This window comes from Pistacia vera, unplaced genomic scaffold (genome assembly GCF_008641045.1).
Source record: "Pistacia vera cultivar Batoury unplaced genomic scaffold, PisVer_v2 Contig470, whole genome shotgun sequence".
In the NCBI taxonomy this organism is placed as follows: domain Eukaryota; kingdom Viridiplantae; phylum Streptophyta; class Magnoliopsida; order Sapindales; family Anacardiaceae; genus Pistacia; species Pistacia vera.
Window position 1 is genome coordinate 332668 of NW_022196302.1, and position 20202 is coordinate 352869.

Genomic DNA, 20202 nt, shown 5'->3' on the forward strand with positions numbered 1-20202 from the left:
AAATAATAATAATTCTAGTCATATCAAGACAAGAATTTTAGAATCAGTATAGATTTTCAATATGATTATCATGATGTTAATTATTTCCTTGAACATTTTTTGGTGGTCAAGAGTTAACAAGCAGACAAAATAAAATGACAAAAAACCAGACAGAACTATTCAACTCTTGCCTTTTCAGTGTGTTATTCCTTGAAAGCAGCTTGGTAGCTACCATCCAAATTCGAAGCTTAGCTAAATATAATTGGCCCCTTGAGCACAATTTGACATGATGAAGTGATAACCACCAGGAAGGTTCTTTTGAAGAGAAAAGAATATCTCATTACCCTATTTAATAATATCACTTCTTCATTATATTGTACAGTATAACAATGACAAGGAAGATGCTTTGTAAAATAAAGAAACTTAATTTTCCATTGACAGCTATATTTTTAAAGTTAATGATGTTAATCCTATTCTATGGACTCTCTTGCGGAGAGTATTATAATGGTTTATCTTGTTTTAATCTTCTTGCATTAACATATTTATCTTCCTTCTCTTGCTTGTTTCCCTTCTCATTGACCACTGACATCCTTTTTGTTAGCTACAGGTACGTAAATTTTCGGTCTCTAAAGCTTTTCAAGATACATCTTTTTTCACTTTATTTACTTCGATTGATGAGGGTTTTAAGTTAATTTTTGTGTTAATGGTAATGATTTTTTTTAGTAGTTGAATCTCTGTTAGTAAAACCTTTATATTTGTGTTAAATCCCGGATCCAACTGAATAAATATTGTATTCCTCAACTCTCTGTAACAAATAAAACAAATTGTCAAAGAAACAATCATAAACGATTCATTATCAAGATCCGTGTATAAACACAAAGAAAAGAGAGAGACGGAGCAAGAGGAAAGTTTGTTTGGTATTTACGTGCAAAATCTGTCTTCCTTTTTCTTTTTCAGGGTATAAAAGATTGGATTGAAATGGGAAATTTGCTATGTTGTGTTCAAGTTGACCAATCCACAGTTGCAATCAAAGAGAGATTTGGTAGGTTTGATGAAGTACTTGAACCAGGATGCCACTGTCTACCTTGGTGCTTAGGGCGTCGGCTGGCTGGCCATCTCTCACTCAGGTTGCAGCAATTGGATGTGCGCTGTGAAACCAAGACAAAGGTTTGAGCAAATCTGTCATGATTTTCTGCAATTAATGTCAAACTTTTTACCAAATTTTCTTGCATGGAAGATCAAAAGATTTTTAGTTTTTGGAAGTGAAGAAGTGGGATATGACGATTGTGTTTGCAGGATAATGTGTTTGTGAATGTTGTGGCATCTGTTCAATACCATGCCCTGGCAGATAAGGCCAGTGATGCTTTCTACAAACTTAGCAACACCAGAACCCAAATTCAAGCCTATGTTTTTGATGGTATGTTAAAAAGAAAAACGATTACTGAATATCCTGATGTATTTCGGTTTTAATATATGTGATTGATTGTTCAGTGATCAGGGCAAGTGTTCCCAAGATGGACCTGGATGATGTTTTTGAACAAAAAAATGAAATTGCAAAAGTTGTTGAAGAAGAACTTGAAAAGGCAAGAAATCATCAAAATTTCTTCAGATCCATGTCTCAGAGCAAGATTTAACTTGTTGCTTGTTTTGACTTACAGGCTATGTCTGCATATGGGTATGAAATTGTTCAGACACTCATCGTCGACATTGAACCAGACGACCATGTCAAACGTGCGATGAACGAAATTAATGCTGGTGAGCTATCCATCTCTACCAAACCAGCTTTTCTTGGTTGATAGTTTTATTATTCTGAATAAGTTGAATTCTGGCAGCTGCAAGGCTGAGACTAGCAGCAAACGAGAAAGCAGAAGCAGAGAAAATTGTACAGATAAAGCGAGCAGAAGGCGAGGCCGAGTCCAAGTATCTCTCAGGAGTAGGTATTGCCAGGCAGCGCCAAGCGATTGTAGATGGTTTAAGAGATAGTGTGCTCGGATTCTCAGAAAATGTGCCGGGAACTACTGCTAAGGACGTTCTAGACATGGTCCTCATCACTCAGTACTTCGACACCATGAAGGAAATTGGAGCTTCTTCTAAATCTTCATCTGTGTTTATTCCTCATGGACCTGGAGCTGTTCATGATGTAGCCACACAGATTAGAAATGGGTTGCTTCAGGCATCTTCTCTGTAGAACTCTTTAAATTTCCTGTGAGGTTTGCTCGAGGTTACAGAGTGAACAAGACTTTTTGTTCCTCCTCCAGGATTTCTCTGGCCTCTGAATTTTCATCATAATTTGGGTTCCACTTGTAATATAAAGTGTGTTAAACTTTCTATGTTAAACTTGTGTTGAGCATCATGATAATAGAAACATTGACACATCAAGAAATAAAATTGCTTCAGATAGCCATCAAAGAATTAGAACAAAACTGCTCTCAAAATACCAAGATTCAACATGAATTTTAATAAAAGATTGTTGTTGATTGTTAAGAACTCTCAAAAAAGTTTAGACACAGGTTTGTGACCCTTCTAATTTTTTATTTTTACAAATCCAAAACCGATGAAATAGAAGGAAACGACATTAAGACGTCCATCCCAACAAACAATTACCCTGTGCTCCTAATGCCTACTAGAAGGTTCTCCCCTCAGGGTTTAAGAGCCAAGGCGAGTCCAACCTTGGCACTCTTCTCAATGGCCTTTGTGTCTACCTCACCAGAAATGGTGAAGAGTGACTTTGGACGCCACTCATGCTGGATGAGAGCGCTCGCCTTGCCAGTGTTGTTCAATCGTGCCTTCACTGTGGTCAATGGATCTAATGCGTGCTGGGTTCCAACAGTGATGGTATTCTCGTTGGTTGAGAAGCTATGGGTTACTTCTGCACCAACAGCTGTGCTTGTCAAGGGGTTGACAATGTGGTAGTAGGACCCACTTAGGGAGTCGCCCTTGTTGTTCCTGTACCACACAAATGTGAATGCTTCAGTCTCAAACACAAGCATCAATATAAGAAAAAAGAGAAGCATTTCAACGTAGCAAACATCATGCTCCAGTAGGTAAAGTTGCTTTCCTATTCAGTTAACCAACTATAGCAGAAGCCAAAAAAAAGCAAGAATGTTGCCATCATTGCTTAGGTCTCAAACTGACCAAATAAAGCTATCAAAAAAACAAGAAGATTCCTTTTATTTAAGCTAAACCAGACTACGTAATTAATGCGGGTAATGAATTGTGTTGATCAGTAAATTACACTAGTTCTGCATAGAGAAAAATTAACTCAACTAACTATGATATAAATGTCTGGCATCTGTAATGGAATTTCAATTCGGAAAATCACAACATGCAAGATGCTTAGTGAAAGGGAAAGAAATGCAAATGATCCTTTGATAAGATCCACACAAACAAAACAGGCACACAGAGAAATGCAAGACAGTACTTACAAAGTCAATGCGGCAATCAGGTCTGCATTGCAGAAGCTCAATCCAGCATTACATTTTGTGAAGTCCCCAGATTTGGAGTCAAATGACACATCAGTTCCAAGTGAGAGAACATTAGTTCCAACAACACCTGAGAAGTTAACAATGGGGTTTGCTGTCAACCCAATGCTTGTGCTAATCCCCGCATAATCATGCAAATACTGGAGTTCAATCTGTGACATAATTATGATAAAATAAGATCACTAATCATAGTATGAACTGTAAGTGAAATTTTCAGTGCATGGTTGAAAAACATACAAATTAAATTAGTTGTTACAAGTTCTCAACTCACAGAACAAGAAAGCAAATTATGAAAGTTATGTGAGTTACAATAAGATGCAAATTTCAATATAGACTGAAGTACAGGATATAAAATTGCTTACCTTGCCCGACCTTTGATCAGGAACTTTGAAGCTCAATATAGTTTTCAGCCCAGGAGCAGGTTCATCAACCGTGATAGTTGTAAACAGCTGATTATTACACAGATTTCAGTAAAAAAGTTCTTGAAAGATAAAAGGTTAAAAAAAGTAGAGAAGGAAGCCAAAAAGATTACATGAACAACTAAACAACTAAATAAAAGTTTACATTTGAGCTTGTATCCACTTTGATATCAGCGGTGACATTCTTGTTCTTCAGCTGAGTATTAACATCAGCCAGAAATAGTTCTCCCTTCTTCGTTCCTGAAGAGGTAATAGCCTGCATAGTGGTGAAAATTAGAGAGGAGAACAGAGTACATCATAAAATTTGTACGTTTTCTAAATAGGAAACCCCAAATGTCAACCATTTTCGACAAAAAATCAATCACATGACAAAGTAAGAAACATACAGAAAACCAAATTACAAACATCTAATGGACATGCAGTGAGCAAACCAGGAAGCTCAAAATCCAAAAAATAGTAAAAGAGAAACAAACTGCTCTGATATTTGTTAATAACAAAAATCATCACAAACTGCTCACTTCGCCTTACCAGACACAATCCTGACCACCAAATCAATCAAAAAAGATACGAAAAAATATATATCCCAATTATAGCCAAATCACAAATCCAAAAAACAACCAACAAAAAATAGAATACGCTGGACAATCATCTGATACAAAATATAATAAAACGAAATTAGATAGCTTTGCGAGATTTAAAGCTCATTGAGATTATAAGTTATTCTAAACACCAACATCTTCCAATGAAATAAGTGCAGCTTAATCAACCAAATTTAGCATCGTAAACTAACTACAGGACAAGTTGACTATTTCTAAACAAAAACACAACAAAAAATTGCAACAAATTGGTAACTACTTCATAAACATAGTAACAAATGAAGTGAAGAAACATAAATGAATCAAAAACAAAACTTTGAAACCCAAAAAAAATAAAAAAATAAACTTACAACTCCAGTTGGAGAGTAGGTAGTGACAGTGAACTTGTGGTCACTCTGGTAATCCTTGTAAAGGAGATCTATGCTTCAAACAATCACAAACCCATATAAGTATCATGAATATAGTTACCCACAAAAAATTTCAATGCAGAATTTAAAAAAATTAAAAAAAAAAGAGACCTCTGGCTTTTTTGCCAATATCAGTGTAGAGACCAGGACCCTTGGCCATGATTGAAATTTTTTTTCTTGTTTTCGAAAAATTTAACGGGTACCCAGAAAAACCCAGAAGGGAAAAACTATAAAGAAAGATAGGTATGATGTAGATTTAATATATAGGCCACAGAAAAGAAGGAAAACCCTAATTTCACCTCTGTTTTCGTGGGATTTTGTTCTCTTGTTTCCCAAGAAAAATCCTGGGCCGTTAGATTAAAAGAGTCAGTCGGTGTTGCGGTGATCTGGCCGTTCACTTTGGATTTTTCTTTTTTCTTTTTTGAGGTTTAATATTGGGGTTTTACCGTTTGATGGGGTAGGGTTCTAGCAGTTTTGAGTTGGGCTTCACAGCCTCAAAACCCACAATCCATTTTATTGATAATTTTCAATTTTTTTGTGGTAATCAATTTTTTGGCCTATATTTCCTTTTTATTTATTTATTTATTATTATTACTTTTCTTATAACTAAGGTTTTTATTTAGAATAATGTCACACATACTACCTGTAATTAATAATCATGCATTAGACATTGTCTAACAGCATAATCTTATCATAGAAATTTACGCACAAAAGAAATTATGAATTGAGATTTAAGCCAATTTTGCTGAGAAAAGAAAATGTCAAAGAAAAAGTTAGTGATAATGCCATAACGTGGTGCAGAAGCACAAAATTTGATGAAAGTGACCTCATGAATTTGGAAGTACTAGAATACTACTAGATTGGACTGTATTTATTATTTTAGATCAAGGATAAGAGTTAATCAATGTCATTCCTTGTTTAGAAATTTCTCTGTCCATGGATCTCCCAATCTAACTTCAACCATTAATACACTGATCTCTGGTATTTGATCTTGAAGATTTCTTTTTTAAACTTTTAGTAGACTATGAACTTCTTGTAATTCGAGAAGAGCTTCAAGCTAATATATTGAACCAAGGCTTATGTTGTTAATCGCAAAAGCAGGTTGTAGATTTACTGATAACTGGTTTTTTTTTGGTTTTTCCATCATTTCATAAGCTTATACTTTCTGTATAGTTACATTTACATGTTCTATTTGCAGGGGGAAAAGGGTTAAAAAAAGATAAAGAAAGATGAAAATGTATTGCATTCACATGGGGAAGAAGAAATTTGAATAAACTGAATAAGACTTCATTTCTACAACTAAAATTCTTCTTTTTAACACTTTAATCTCTTTCCTGAGTTTGAAACTGCACCGCATAAACTTCTTTTGATGTTGTGTTGCATCTAATTTCCTTGGCATTTTACAATGCTAACAGGAAATAGTATGCCAATGCTATTGGCAAGGCTACGATCAAGCCAAAAAGTACCCTGAAACCAAAAGAAATAGGTCTCAAAAACTAGTGTCTTATACAGAGATGGAATGAAAAGAGAATCATTGAAGAATGAAGTACCCTGTACTCAATACATCTGGATGAACATTGTACTCTTTTGCGAAAACGAACGGAACGATTCCTTGAGGAAGAGCTGCCTGCACTTAAACACACAGATTTAACTTTAGCCCCCTTGTATTGTATATTTGTATTTGTTGGTTGACAGAATTAACAAGGTTTCTATGCACCTGTACAAATGCCACTCTAAACAATTTGCCCCTTAGTCCACAAGCAAGAGAGGCTGCTGCCATTACAGCAGGTCCCAGAAGGAACTTCAGTGCCATAGCCACTGCTGCCAATCGCGTCCCGCAAGCTATTATGCTTGGCCTTGTTGCCATGAAAAGTCCTGTCAAGATTTTTTTTTTTTTTTTCAGGGAGGAATTTAATAAATTTAATGTAGGATAATGGTGATGCATAATCATACCTAAGCTGAACATTGCCATTCCAAGTCCTCCCGTAGACAATATCATTATTGATTTATCTATAATTTCTGGCAATTTCACTCCCCACCTGCAACAAATTTACAATCTCTATAAGAAGAATCTCAAATTGAAGTAAAGAGAAAATTAAGTGTTTATAATAGACTTGCCTGAATTGAATACTAGCCCAAATGAGACTTAGAAAAGTTGCATGTGTATTGGGGTTGGCTATGAGCTTTCTTCCCACTATCAAGAGAATGCGCATGGTTTTGAGTTTCCTAGCTGTTCTGTTCTGAGCTTCCCCTGATCCCCCCTCTTTAGATTGCGATTCTTGCACCGCCTCCAGTTCCTCTTCTAGCAGAAAAAACACAACAAAATCTTTAAATGACATAAAAGTACTTAATACATTTACACCATGTTGTGGTTGTGTTTTTGTTGTTTTGTTTCTCCAGTTCAACTGTTGACTGAACAAGACTGAAAACAGAATCACTAATGCATTTCAAGTTTGAGACTTCATATCAGAATACCTGTGGGTTCAGGATTTGGAGTAACAGCAGCAGTTTTGGCGACATTAAGCTCGAAAAGAAACAACAATATGTTATACCAAATCAAGCTCTGCAAGACAACTATTTGAGCAAGGAGATCAGCTGCAGCATCACCATACATGGCTTTCAACAATGGAATTCCCAGGATCAAAGTATTAGGCAGTGTCGACAAAGAAAGGCCTGTTATGATCCACCTTAAACCCCCTCTAGAACTGATTTTTGTGACTATTACCAGTACTAAAAAGGCGAATAGTTTCTGCATAAAGTCAGCATATATGAGCTTGAGGTTCATCTTATAAGGATTGTTATTTGCAATCACTTGGAATGACAATAGAGGGATTGAGAATTTCGCAACAAACTTGTTTATGCCTGCACATTGATCTGGGGAAAACAGTTTCCACCATTTCACAGAGACATAAGCCAGCATCATGGCAACATATAATGGGATAGTTGCAGCCAAAACATGGTAAACATCAGCCAGAGAAATCATGGCAACAAGTGAAACAAAGAACAATTTGTTTTTTGTTGTAGAAATAAATGGTACTACTATTTGTGCTTCTTGTAATGTTTTTTGGCAACAGAAAAACAAAAAAAAAACAAAAACAAAAACAAAACACCTTATATGCTTCTCCAGCAATTCCTTTGTCAGATTATGAAAAGGTTTAAGGGTTATTATAGCATTAGCCTGTTATAATAGAAGCTTCATGCCTTCATCAAACATTTTCTTAATTCCCACAATGCCCTTACCCTGTCAAGCTATTCCTTTTTCAGGTATATATACTGGTTAAGATTGTGATTAATGGTGAATAAATCTGTTAATAAGGGAAAATGATGAGGGTAATATAGTCAAGTCAGTCAAAAGTAGATTCTAATTCTAGCTTCCTTGTGGTTATGTTCTTCTAGCTAGTGGGTTCTTTAGGCAAAGGTGAGCTAGATAGGCTGACACTGCATACTTTGCCAGTAGGCTTTAATCTACATAAACTCAATCTTAAAAGATCAAAAGGAGATTGAGCATTAATGGTTTCTTGGGTTCTTTAATTCATGCTGATAGTATACATCTTCATTTACTAAAATACATTTGAATTGTAGAAAATGCTTTCAAAATTCAATGGTTTATTTATTTAATGTTGGTTGTATACATCTCGATCTATTAAGATAGTATTCAAAAGTACTTTTAACATTACCAAAATTAGGCCGTTGAATACGTATTAATGAGTATTTCTACATAAACACGTAGAAAATGTTATACAAAACCACTTTCTAACACCATTTTTCTTTCATTTTGTGTTAACTTTGTCTAGATAATCTAGTAGGTCTTTTATAGTAAAAAAAGGGTGTTGGGTAAATAGGGAAAGTATGTGCTATGAAGCTTGGTATTTCTAGGTTATGAGATTAGATTGCTTTGGAATTTTTTCTAGTGAGGTTTTGCAAGGAGGAATAAAGGAGTGAATTGCAGAAGAAGTAATTGGAAGTACTATATTTTTTAACAGTGGTGGAGAAGAATTTTTCTAAATTTGGTCAAAAGTGTAAGAATAAGTGTTGTGGGGAATTCACTTTTACAATCTGCAAAATTTTGCTACAAAAAAGATCAAATCTAATGCCCCTCTCTTTCTTCAACCTCTCTTTCTACAAACAAAACCTTTCACAAATCCAATCTTCCTTCTACATTTATTCCCTTCAATTAATCCCAAAATTTGATTAGAAAATTTCATCCAAAACCTCTAAATTTATAAGATCTAAAAAGCATAATGTGAATGCAAGATCAGATACACCAAAAAAAAAAATCAATGGATTTGTGGACAGCAACAAAAAGAAATGATTCTAGGTAAAGGGCACAAGCCAATATGAAAAATCTGTCTATGTAAAGGAACACAATAGAAGTTAGTTTTGTGTTTCTGTACAAGGCATGAAGTAAAAATATATTATTGTACCATTGAGATTCTAGTTGAGGGCTAAACCAGAAACAAAGTTCTGTTATACTCTGAAAAATGTTTGATAAAGTTCTCAACTTTCCGCTTTCTCAGTGTCCAATTGCCATCACAGTGAATATATTCAGAAAAATAATCAAACACTTGGTGAGCATATTTTAATGGGCTTTAGTTCATAACTCCACTAGAATATTTTATTATACTTACAACTTGTGGGCATAAGGGAGATGTGTATATATGAATGTGTTCACCTTTTTTTATTTTTATTTTTTTTTCATTTTTTAATTCCTTAGGGTTTGCTTTGCTACATGTTAAGGATGACCAGTATTAATCAATCATTTTCATACAAATTTCACTAGATTTGGATCTTTATAGACAGTTGGAATCTTTGATCAAATTCATACTGTTTTAACTATTCTATTAACTACTAGAATTTTTCCACATTACAGTTTTCAGTTTAATATTCGATGAACTTGTAAACAAGAGACAAAGGCAAGAAATTTCCTTTTTTTTTTTCATTTCATCAAAAAGTTGGTGTGCTAATTGTCACATCCATTATCGTTAGTTAATGGAGCATATGTTCAATCTTTTTTTTTTTTTTTTTAACTAAAGTATTTAAGCAGTTTATATGCACTTTAACTAATGATCGAGAGAGACTAACCCAACAAGTCATCGTCGCAACCCCTCACTTAAATCGCAGATGCTCAAATGGGAAATTGAATCTGAGACCGTGCGTATATCTACAATATCTCCAATTCACTTTAGGATACCCACGGATGGGTGCATTGCATATGTTTAGTTCAGTTTCCGCTTTGGGTGAAAAGACACCACCAATGAAGATATTAAAAAAAGGGTTTGCAAGCTGATCAAACATTACATTCTTCTTCAATTTTCGGATGAAGAATCGGTCTGACAATACAATTCAACAATATCTTTTTTTCCAATTTGAACTAAATAAACACATGAAACATGGTCCAAGGGAGAATATTTTTTTTCAATCAATCAAAAAGTTAGCTTGTTAAATGTATCTAAGTACACATATATAATATAGTTGGATGTAAATGTGATGTGTTACATATGAAATATATTATCTTTTAATTAGAATATAGTTTTGTTGAATTGCTTTTGAAAGAAAAAAGAAAAGCATTCAAGGAATAAACGTGCCACCACACCATACAAAAGCATCTTCACTATCTTATGTTATTAGTTTAATCCTTGTGTTGATTCAAGAAAAGAATATCTTACAAATACATACTTTCAATCTAGGGTTAATTACATAATTAATACTATAAATATAATTAGCCAATATTTGTTGACTAATTACTAGTTAATTTAATTATCATTATTTCCAAGACATTGACTTACATAATTTTTTTTTCTTTATTCTTTTATGACCTCAATTATTTTATATTTTATTTATCTAATCCACTTTGTAAACTTATTTTCAATCCATAAACAATTCAAAAGAAAGTTTGAAAGAAGGATCAAAATTATTCTTTTCTCTTCTTCACAAATACTTTTACTCTGAAAATTATCAGAGTTTAAAAATATATAAAAGAAAAAACTGCAAAATTCAATCCAATTTATCTAATCAATTAGTTAATATATGGTTAACCGTATTCTGAAACACGAAAAAAAACAAAAAATCATTGGTTTATCAAATTATCTATTAAGTCTTGAAAAAGATTCAATAAAAGACAGAAAAAAAAAAAAAATCCGCTATCTATTATACGTTCATAAACTAATGGACTTCTAATAAAACCATGAAATTGAATTATTTTCAAACTCTTATCTCATTAGGAAACCCATTACTTTATCTTTCCCTTTGGATAAAAGAAAACCATATCCTTGATCTAAGTCAACAGTGATTCTCCCGTTAGATTAGAATTACAAAATCAAAATCCTATTAGGATTATAATAACTTCTCACTATTATAAATTCAATCAAAGGTTTCCATAATATACGTTTGAGTAAATAATTCATACTATCCGAAGTTTAAACATTAAAGCAAAGTAAAAAACTTTGTTTTGTCCTTTTTATAATTTTTTTTTAAGGCAATTTTTTTCAGCATAGTGCAGGATGGTCAAGATACCAATCAAGCGTGGTCGAGGCAGACCACCAAAACCGAAATCAGGTCTCAAAAATAAATTTAAATTGGCAAGGCAACATGAATACTGTTTTTATAGTTCTTTACATTCTCAAGGGAGGGAAATTTTACCGCAATGGCCATGCCCTAAGGCAAAAAGAAGTAGAAGAGAGAACAAGTTGATGTCGGCTTCAACTCCGTCAACATCTTCGTCAACATCTTCATCGTTGTTGTCGTCAGATGGTTCACAGACTTCGGATTCACTGACATGGTTATCTATGAATGATATTGTGATTCCGGGACCAATCCCTGATCTTGACGAGTTGTTAAATGATAGTAGGCTGTTTGTGAATTTCTTCAATGATATACCAGAGATTGAAGATTAATTTTTTAATTTACATTTACATGTAATTCCCTTTCTTGGGTAAATAAATACAATTTTTCACTGATCCATCAATATTTTGTGCTATTCCATCAAGAATTAAAGAATAATTCTTCAAGATATTTATACTCTGCCATAGTAACTATGGGGCATCAAAATGCCTACAACAATGTGGTATGCCTCTCGTCAAAACATGCAACTCAATGGCACACAAACAAGGTATCCCACTAGATATTTGGTTTCTCTGATCAAAATTATGAAATTCTGTAATTCATCAATCATCTGGGAAAACGAGAAACCTGTTTATAAGCTTGGCAACTGGCTTGGCATCACCGGGATGGTATGGCAGGAGAGACTCCAAATCCATACCAGCAATAACTTGATGGAGGATTTGAGGACGCACGCACAATATGAATGCTTCCTCTCTGCTAGGTCTTCTCACTTTGATGATTGTCCATTAAATCTTCATTAACTACCACAATTAAAGGTTTTGACAGTCGCAAGGTCTCAAATATGCTCCCTGAGCCTGCAACATGGTAGAACCAATTAAGAATGTTATTCCATCATGTCGGTGTGTGTCTTCCAAGTGCAACAAAAACTTGACTAAAAAGAAGTAATTACATTGTCACCTAATATAATTCCCAAAAGATATCAGGACTCGGAAGATATAACTTCACTGTAGCCTATGCATCTCTTAAAAACAGATGGGTTATAGTTTGAGATTTCATTACAAAACATACAACATTCTTATTATGGGTGCCAATCATAGCCAAAAGATTCCATTCGTTCAAAAATCAAACTCAAATATCAGCAGAGGATGGAGAAGTATCATAGAAGACCTATAATATGTTACACAGCATTACAATTATAGCAAAACAGAGAGTTACCCGTGTAAATTCAACAAGCAAGTATAGGCAATATTCAATGACCTAACTCATATTAGGAAAAAATATCATGAACTAAAATAAAATTATGAAATTTGATCAGTCTATCTTCTCTTTGGATGTGAGCATAAGGGCAAAGCCATCACGACAATAATACAAATTTAAATTCTCTCAAGGATTTATGTTGTCGTCTCAAATCCTTGCAAATGTATTCACATGTTAAATTTGCCTTATACTGTGAACTATTTGGACTACAAGAATTTAAAATGATGCCACAAGCACCAACGATTACACTATTCTCTTAATTTAATAATGACAATTGTAATATGTATAATGGGAAACAGACATCACCAGGAAAAGTCTCAGAAATAGCAAATGCAATATCATACCATAACAAACGATAAAATTCTCTAGGAAATTATCATGTCCTCTAAAAACAAAAGCCAATTATTTAGATAACAATTAACAGGAACATGCATAAAATGCACAGTACAACAAAGGTACAAGACAACAATATCCAGCATATTCCCAGTAAAAATCAAAAAGAAAAATTAAATGACTGGACAGGGAAAGAAAAGAATGATCAGATGAGCTTACCAGCATGACTAATTACAAGAGATGCGGACCTCAGATGATCAGCAATACTTGATGAAAAAGTGAAGTAGTCTATGGCGAGGGACCCATCTTCTCCTTTTTTAAGAGACTGTTAATAAAATAAACACATGATAAGTATGAAAAATTATAAATCAAAAGAAAATAAACTCATGACCTGGCAGGATGACAATTCTAGATTGCTATTGCCTACCTTGTGTTTATATCAACAAGGGCCAAATAATGAGCCTCCATAACTCCTAAGTTGGAGCTCCCAGCATCCTTCCTTCATATATCTGAAATGTAAGCAAATTTTTATTTTCCTCATGTCTCGCCCACCTATGTTTTCTCATGCAAAGAATTTGTTTTAAGAATTGTTAACAGGTCTTTCCCAAGGCCACTTAATCTGTTCAATTTAGTTTTAAAGCAGCAATAACCAAACAACTCAATGAATTGCTTTATATATGAACTTCAGCCTCAAATTTCACTACTTAAACATCTTAAAATTTCCTACAAATGACATAACCACTTCAGCTTAAACAAAAAATATATCAACTAGGATCAAAATACTCAATAAATCATTATCAGAACTCTCCATTTCACCCTCATAAATTGCTACTTTACATTTTATTCATAAACAAGAAAAAACAATTACACCAGCAAAAACGAAAGAGAAACAAATAACCATTGAACAAAAGTAGAAAAATACCTTAGCGGGCACATAAGTTCCTTGACCCATTTGAATGACGAGGTGGGTGTACCCTCTCCTAAACAACCCCTGTTTAACTTCCAAAGTATCGACTGCTTTTACAAGAGCATCAAAGCATGTCGTTCCCACAGTTACGAACACAATTCTCTTCAAGCTCGCACTATCTTCAATACCTCCCATTAGTAACTTTGTTGCCTACGGCTAATATTGTCATCAAAGGCAACAACAAACATATTAAGCAGCAATAAATTTCTATTATTATTCTGTTCATTAACAAAGCATAAATTTTTATTATACAATATTCACCCTTTGGATGCAAAACAAACGACTTGTTCTCCTAATTTCCGATGAATTCTCAATTCAACACTATCCAGATTAAATTTATAGCCAAATTGGAAACAGAAGCAACAGACGACATGAACAAGTCAATTAAAACACTTATCAAGGATTAAATTTTAGAAGTAAAGTAATTAGAAACGCTAGCCCACAGTTATTGAGAAATTATATTTATCAAGCAATGAGTCAGTACATCAAAAAGTATGAAGGATCAGACATACCCTTTCAATTCATCATAAATGCGAAGGAAGTTGAGCAGTGAATGGCGTAAAAAACGGAGAATGCCAGCAACCCAGAGCTGAAAATTATGATGACAGAAGACGAAGGAGATGGGTGGGTGTCAAAACCCCGTTACCTTCAAGTAAGCATGCTGAGCTAGAGGTTGTCAAATGTTGGATTTGCCGGAGCGGAGATGCGGGAGGTGCGCAGCGGAGAGCAAAGGAAAAGTGGCGGTGAAAATTATTAACAGTTTACCAAGTTCATTAACAAAAGGGGGATCTCTGTTACATTTCAGAAATCGAATTTGAGACCGTGCGCATATCTACACTATCTTTAATTCGCTTTAAATACCCACGAATGGGTCATTGCATATGTTTAGTTTAGTTTCCGTTTTTGATGAAAAGACACCACAATAATCTCCAGTTTAGAACTCAATGAACATATTTAAAAAAGGGTTTGCAGGCTGATCAAACATTACATTCTTCTTCAATTTACGAAGGCCAATCCAATTCACTCGCAAATAAAGCATAGTTCAGTTTATAAAGTTTGGGTACTCATAACTAAACAGACACTTTTCAGACGAAGAATCAGTCTGACAATACAATTCAACAGTATCTTTTTCTAGTTTGAATTAAGTAAACACATGAAACATGGTAAGGGAGAATATTTTTTTCAATCTCAAAAAAGTTAGCTTGTTAAATGTATCTAAGTACACATATATAATATAGTTGGATGTAATGTTGATGTGTTACATATGAAATATTTATCTTTTAATTAGAATATGTTTTGTTGAATTGCTTTTGAAGAAAAAGAAAAGCATTCAAGGAATAAACGTCCACCACACCATACAAAAGCATCTTCACTATTTTATGTTATTAGTTTAATCCTTGTGTTGATTCAAGAAAAGAATATCTTACAAATACATACTTTCAATCTAGGGTTAATTACATATATATATATATAATTAGCCATATTTGTTGACTAATTACTAGTTAATTTAATTATCATTATTCCAAGACATTGACTTACATAATTTTTTTTCTTTATTTTCTTTATGACCTCAATTATTTTATATTTTATTACTAATCCACTTTGTACTTGTAACTTATTTTCAATCCATAAACAATTCAAAAGAAAGTTTGAAAGAAGGATCAAAATATCCTTCTCTTCTTCACAAATACTTTTACTCTAAAAATTTCAGAGTTAAAAATATAAGAAGAAAAAATTGCAAAATTCAATTCAATTTATCGTAATCATTAATTAACATGTGTTAACCGTATTCTGAACACAAAAAAAAAAAAAACCCTTATCAAATTATCAAAGCCTTGAAAAGATTCAAAAAGACAGAAAAAAAAATCCGCTATCTATTTACTTCATAAACTAATGGACTTCTAATAAAACCATGAAATTGAATTATTTTCAAACTCTTATCTCATTAGGAAACCCATTACTTTATCTTTCCCTTTGGATAAAAAAAACCAATCCTTATCTAAGCACATGATTCTCCCTAGATTAGAATTACAAAATCAAACCTATTAGGATTATAATAACTTCTCACTATTATAAATTCAATCAAAGGTTTCCATAATATACGTTTGAGAATAATTCATACTATCCAATTTTAAACATTAAAGCAAAGTAAAAAACTTTGTTTTGTCCTTTTATATTTTTTTTTAAGGCAATTTTTTTAGCATAGTGCAGGATGGTCAAGATACCAATCAAGCGTGGTCGAGGCAGACCACCAAAACCGAATCAGGTCTCAAAAATAAATTTAAATTGGCAGGCAACATGAATACTGTTTTTATAGTTCTTTACATTTCAAGGGAGGGAAATTCCGCAATGGCCATGCCCTAAGGAAAAGAAGTAGAAGAGAGAAAATTGAGTCGCTTCACTCCGTCAACATCTCTCAATCTCTCGTTGTTGTCGTCAGATGGTTCGAGACTTCGGATTCACGACATGGTTATCTATGAATGATTGTGTTCCGGGACCAATCCCTGATCTTGACGAGTTGTTAATGATAGAAGGCTTTTTGTGAATTTCTTCAATGATATACCAGAGATTGAAGATTAATTTTTTAATTTACATTTACATGTAATTCCCTTTCTTGGTAAATAAATACATTTTTTCACTGATCCATCAATATTTTGTGCTATTCCATCAAGAATTAAGAATAATTCTTCAATATTTATACTGTGCCATAGTAACTATGGCATCAAAATGCCTACAACATGTGGTATCCTCTCGCAAAACATGCAACTCAATGCACACAAACAAGGATCCCACTAGATATTTGGTTTCTCTGATCAAAATTATGAAATTCTGTATTCATAATCATCTGGGAAAAACGAAACCTGTTTATAAGCTTGGCAACTGGCTTGGCATCACCGGGATGGTATGGCGGAGAGACTCCAAATCCATACCAGCAATACTTGAAGATGGGACGCACCACAATAAATGCTTCCCTCTGCTAGGTCTTCTCACTTTGATGATTGTCCATTAAACTTCATTAACACCACAATTAAAGGTTTTGACAGTCAAGGTCTCAAATATGCTCCCTGACCTGCAACATGTAGAAACACGTAGAAAATGTTATACAAAACCACTTTCTAACACCATTTTTCTTTCATTTTGTGTTAACTTTGTCGAGATAATCTAGTAGGTCTTTTATAGTAAAAGAATGGTGTTGGTAAATAGGGAAAGTATGTGCTATGAAGCTTGGTATTTCTAGGCTATGAGATTAGATTGCTTTGGAATTTTTTCTGGTGAGGTTTTGCAAGGAGGAATAAAGAAGTGAATTGCAGAAGAAGTAATTGGAGGTACTATATTTTTTAACAGTGGTGGAGAAGAATTTTTCTAAATTTGGTCAAAAGTGTAAGAATAAGTGTTGTGGGGAATTCACTTTTACAATGTGCAAAATTTTGCCACAAAAAAGATCAAATCTAATGCCCCCTCTTTCTTCAACCTCTCTTTCTACCAACAAAACCATTCAAAAATCCAATCTTCCCTCTACATTTATTCCCTTCAATTAATCCCAAAATTTGATTAGAAAATTTCATCCAAAATCTCTAAATTTATAAGATCTAAAAAGCATAATGTGAATGCAAGATCAGATACACCAAAAAAAAAAATCAATGGATTTGTGGACAGCAACAAAAAGAAATGATTCTAGGTAAAGGGCACAAGCCAATATGAAAAATCTGTCTATGTAAAGGAACACAATAGAAGTTAGTTTTGTGTTTCTGTACAAGGCATGAAGTAAAAATATATTATTGTACCATTGAGATTCTAGTTGAGGGCTAAACCAGAAACAAAGTTCTGTTATATTCTGAAAAATGTTTGATAAAGTTCTCAACTTTCCGCTTTCTCAGTGTCCAATTGCCATCACAGTGAATATATTCAGAAAAATAATCAAACACTTGGTGAGCATATTTTAATGGGCTTTAGTTCATAACTCCACTAGAATATTTTATTATACTTACAACTTGTGGGCATAAGGGAGATGTGTATATATGAATGTGTTCACCTTTTTTTATTTTTATTTTTTTTTCATTTTTTAATTCCTTAGGGTTTGCTTTGCTACATGTTAAGGATGACCAGTATTAATCAATCATTTTCATACAAATTTCACTAGATTTGGATCTTTATAGACAGTTGGAATCTTTGATCAAATTCATACTGTTTTAACTATTCTATTAACTACTAGAATTTTTCCACATTACAGTTTTCAGTTTAATATTCGATGAACTTGTAAACAAGAGACAAAGGCAAGAAATTTCCTTTTTTTTTTTCATTTCATCAAAAAGTTGGTGTGCTAATTGTCACATCCATTATCGTTAGTTAATGGAGCATATGTTCAATCTTTTTTTTTTTTTTTTTAACTAAAGTATTTAAGCAGTTTATATGCACTTTAACTAATGATCGAGAGAGACTAACCCAACAAGTCATCGTCGCAACCCCTCACTTAAATCGCAGATGCTCAAATGGGAAATTGATCTGAGACCGTGCGTATATCTCACTATCTCCAATTCACTTTAGGATACCCACGGAGTGGTGCATTGCATATGTTTAGTTCAGTTCGCTTTGGGTGAAAAACACCACCAATGAAGATATTAAAAAAAGGGTTTGCAAGCTGATCAAACATTACATTCTTCTTCAATTTTCGGATGAAGAATCGGTCTGACAATACAATTCAACAATATCTTTTTTTCCAATTTGAACTAATAAACACATGAACATGGTCCAAGGGAGAATATTTTTTTCAATCAATCAAAAAGTTAGCTTGTTAAATGTATCTAGTACACATATATAATATAGTTGGATGTAAATGTGATGTGTTACATATGAAAATGTTTATCTTTTAATTAGAAATAGTTTTGTTGAATTGCTTTTGAAGAAAAAAAAAGCATTCAAGGAATAAACGTGCCACCACACCATACAAAAGCATCTCACTATCTTATGTTATTAGTTAATCCTTGTGTTGATTCAAGAAAGAATATCTTACAAAATCATACTTTCAATCTAGGGTTAATTACAATTTTAATACTAAATTAGCCAATATTTGTTGACTAATTACTAGTTAATTTATTATCATTATTTCCAAGACATTGACTTACATAATTTTTTTTTCTTTATTCTTTTATGACCTCAATTATTTATATTTTATTTATCTAATCCACTTGTAAACTTATTTTCAATCCATAAACAATTCAAAAGAAAGTTTGAAGGGATCAAAATTATTCTTTTCTCTTCTTCACAAATACTTTTACTCTGATTATCAGAGTTTAAAATATTAAAAGAAAAAACTGCAAAATTCAATCCAATTTATCTAATCAATATTTAATATATGGTTACCGTATCTGAAACACGAAAAAAAAACAAAAAATCATTGGTTTATCAAATTATCTATTAAGTCTTGAAAAAGATCAATAAAAGACAGAAAAAAAAAAAAATCCGCTATCTATTATACGTTCATAAACTAATGGACTCTAATAAAACCTGAAATTGAATTATTTTCAAACTCTTATCTCATTAGGAAACCCATTCTTTATCTTTCCCTTTGGATAAAAAATCATATCCTTAATCTAAGTCAACAAGATTCTCCCATTAGATAGAATTACAAAATCAAAATCCTATTAGGATTATAATAACTTCTCACTATTATAAATCAATCAAGGTTTCCATAATATACGTTTTAGCAAATAATTCATACTATCCTAGTTTAAACATTAAGCAAAGTAAAAAACTTTGTTTTGTCCTTTTTAAATTTTTTTTTTAGGCAATATTTTTTTTTTAGCATAGTGCAGGATGGTCAAGATACCAATCAAGCGTGGTCGAGGCAGACCACCAAAACCGAAATCAGGTCTCAACAATAAATTTAAATTGGCAAGGCAACATGAATACTGTTTTTATAGTTCTTTACATTATCAAGGGAGGGAAATTTTGCCGCAATGGCCATGCCCTAAGGAAAAAGAAGTAGAAGAAGAAGAAGTTGACGTCAACTCGACGCCATCAACTCTTCATCGTTGTTGTCGTCAGATGGTTCGCAGACTTCGGATTCACCGACATGTGTATCTATGAATGATATTGTGATTCCGGACCAATCCCTGATCTTGACGAGTTGTTAAATGATAGTAGGCTGTTTGTGAATTCTTCAATGATATACCAGAGATTGAAGATTAATTTTTTATTTAC

At 33.1% G+C, this 20202-nt stretch overlaps 3 protein-coding genes and 1 pseudogene across 5 annotated transcripts; 1 reads left to right on the top strand and 3 right to left on the bottom strand.

Annotated features, from left to right (window-relative positions):
• The first annotated feature begins 558 nt into the window (after positions 1–558).
• LOC116145978 (hypersensitive-induced response protein-like protein 1) lies at positions 559–2316 on the top strand. The gene is made up of 6 exons (XM_031431400.1): positions 559–586; positions 937–1146; positions 1276–1396; positions 1471–1562; positions 1638–1734; positions 1812–2316. Exons 2-6 carry the CDS (start codon positions 958–960, stop codon positions 2165–2167), a joined length of 855 nt encoding a protein of 284 aa, XP_031287260.1. The 5' UTR covers positions 559–586; positions 937–957; the 3' UTR covers positions 2168–2316.
• Positions 2317–2408: 92 nt separating this feature from the next.
• On the bottom strand, positions 2409–5086 carry LOC116145979 (mitochondrial outer membrane protein porin of 34 kDa). The gene is made up of 6 exons (XM_031431401.1): positions 4995–5086; positions 4827–4894; positions 4026–4136; positions 3824–3910; positions 3405–3613; positions 2409–2925 (listed from the first exon to the last, which is right to left on the bottom strand). Exons 1-6 carry the CDS (start codon positions 5041–5043, stop codon positions 2619–2621), a joined length of 831 nt encoding a protein of 276 aa, XP_031287261.1. The 5' UTR covers positions 5044–5086; the 3' UTR covers positions 2409–2618.
• A 1042-nt stretch (positions 5087–6128) lies between these two features.
• LOC116146047 (auxin efflux carrier component 8) lies at positions 6129–7940 on the bottom strand. Of its 3 annotated transcripts, none has more exons than XM_031431457.1 (6): positions 7359–7940; positions 7002–7182; positions 6837–6922; positions 6601–6758; positions 6434–6510; positions 6129–6350 (listed from the first exon to the last, which is right to left on the bottom strand). In XM_031431457.1, exons 1-6 carry the CDS (start codon positions 7864–7866, stop codon positions 6284–6286), a joined length of 1077 nt encoding a protein of 358 aa, XP_031287317.1. In that variant the 5' UTR covers positions 7867–7940; the 3' UTR covers positions 6129–6283. The 3 variants fall into 3 exon arrangements, with proteins under 3 accessions (XP_031287317.1, XP_031287316.1, XP_031287318.1); XM_031431456.1 differs by having other exon boundaries at positions 7002–7185; XM_031431458.1 differs by having other exon boundaries at positions 6434–6515; positions 7002–7185.
• Positions 7941–11466: 3526 nt separating this feature from the next.
• LOC116146065 lies at positions 11467–14151 on the bottom strand (annotated as a pseudogene).
• Positions 14152–20202: the final 6051 nt, after the last annotated feature.

What these genes read in the sequence shown, in the direction of transcription:
- LOC116146047 (XM_031431456.1), bottom strand. Translation starts at nt 7,866, where the DNA reads ATGATTTCTCTGGCTGATGTTTACCATGTTTTGGCTGCAACTATCCCA. An exon ending in AATGGCAATGTTCAGCTTAG is followed by an intron (nt 6,759 to 6,836) that starts GTATGATTATGC and finishes AAATCTTGACAG; the next exon opens with GACTTTTCATGGCAACAAGG. An exon ending in TTAGAGTGGCATTTGTACAG is followed by an intron (nt 6,511 to 6,600) that starts GTGCATAGAAAC and finishes GTTTAAGTGCAG; the next exon opens with GCAGCTCTTCCTCAAGGAAT.
- LOC116145979 (XM_031431401.1), bottom strand. Translation starts at nt 5,043, where the DNA reads ATGGCCAAGGGTCCTGGTCTCTACACTGATATTGGCAAAAAAGCCAGA. An exon ending in CTGATCAAAGGTCGGGCAAG is followed by an intron (nt 3,614 to 3,823) that starts GTAAGCAATTTT and finishes ATTATGTCACAG; the next exon opens with ATTGAACTCCAGTATTTGCA. An exon ending in CTGATTGCCGCATTGACTTT is followed by an intron (nt 2,926 to 3,404) that starts GTAAGTACTGTC and finishes TGTGTGGTACAG; the next exon opens with GAACAACAAGGGCGACTCCC.
- LOC116145978 (XM_031431400.1), top strand. Translation starts at nt 958, where the DNA reads ATGGGAAATTTGCTATGTTGTGTTCAAGTTGACCAATCCACAGTTGCA. An exon ending in TTGAAGAAGAACTTGAAAAG is followed by an intron (nt 1,563 to 1,637) that starts GCAAGAAATCAT and finishes TTTGACTTACAG; the next exon opens with GCTATGTCTGCATATGGGTA. An exon ending in GATGAACGAAATTAATGCTG is followed by an intron (nt 1,735 to 1,811) that starts GTGAGCTATCCA and finishes GAATTCTGGCAG; the next exon opens with CTGCAAGGCTGAGACTAGCA.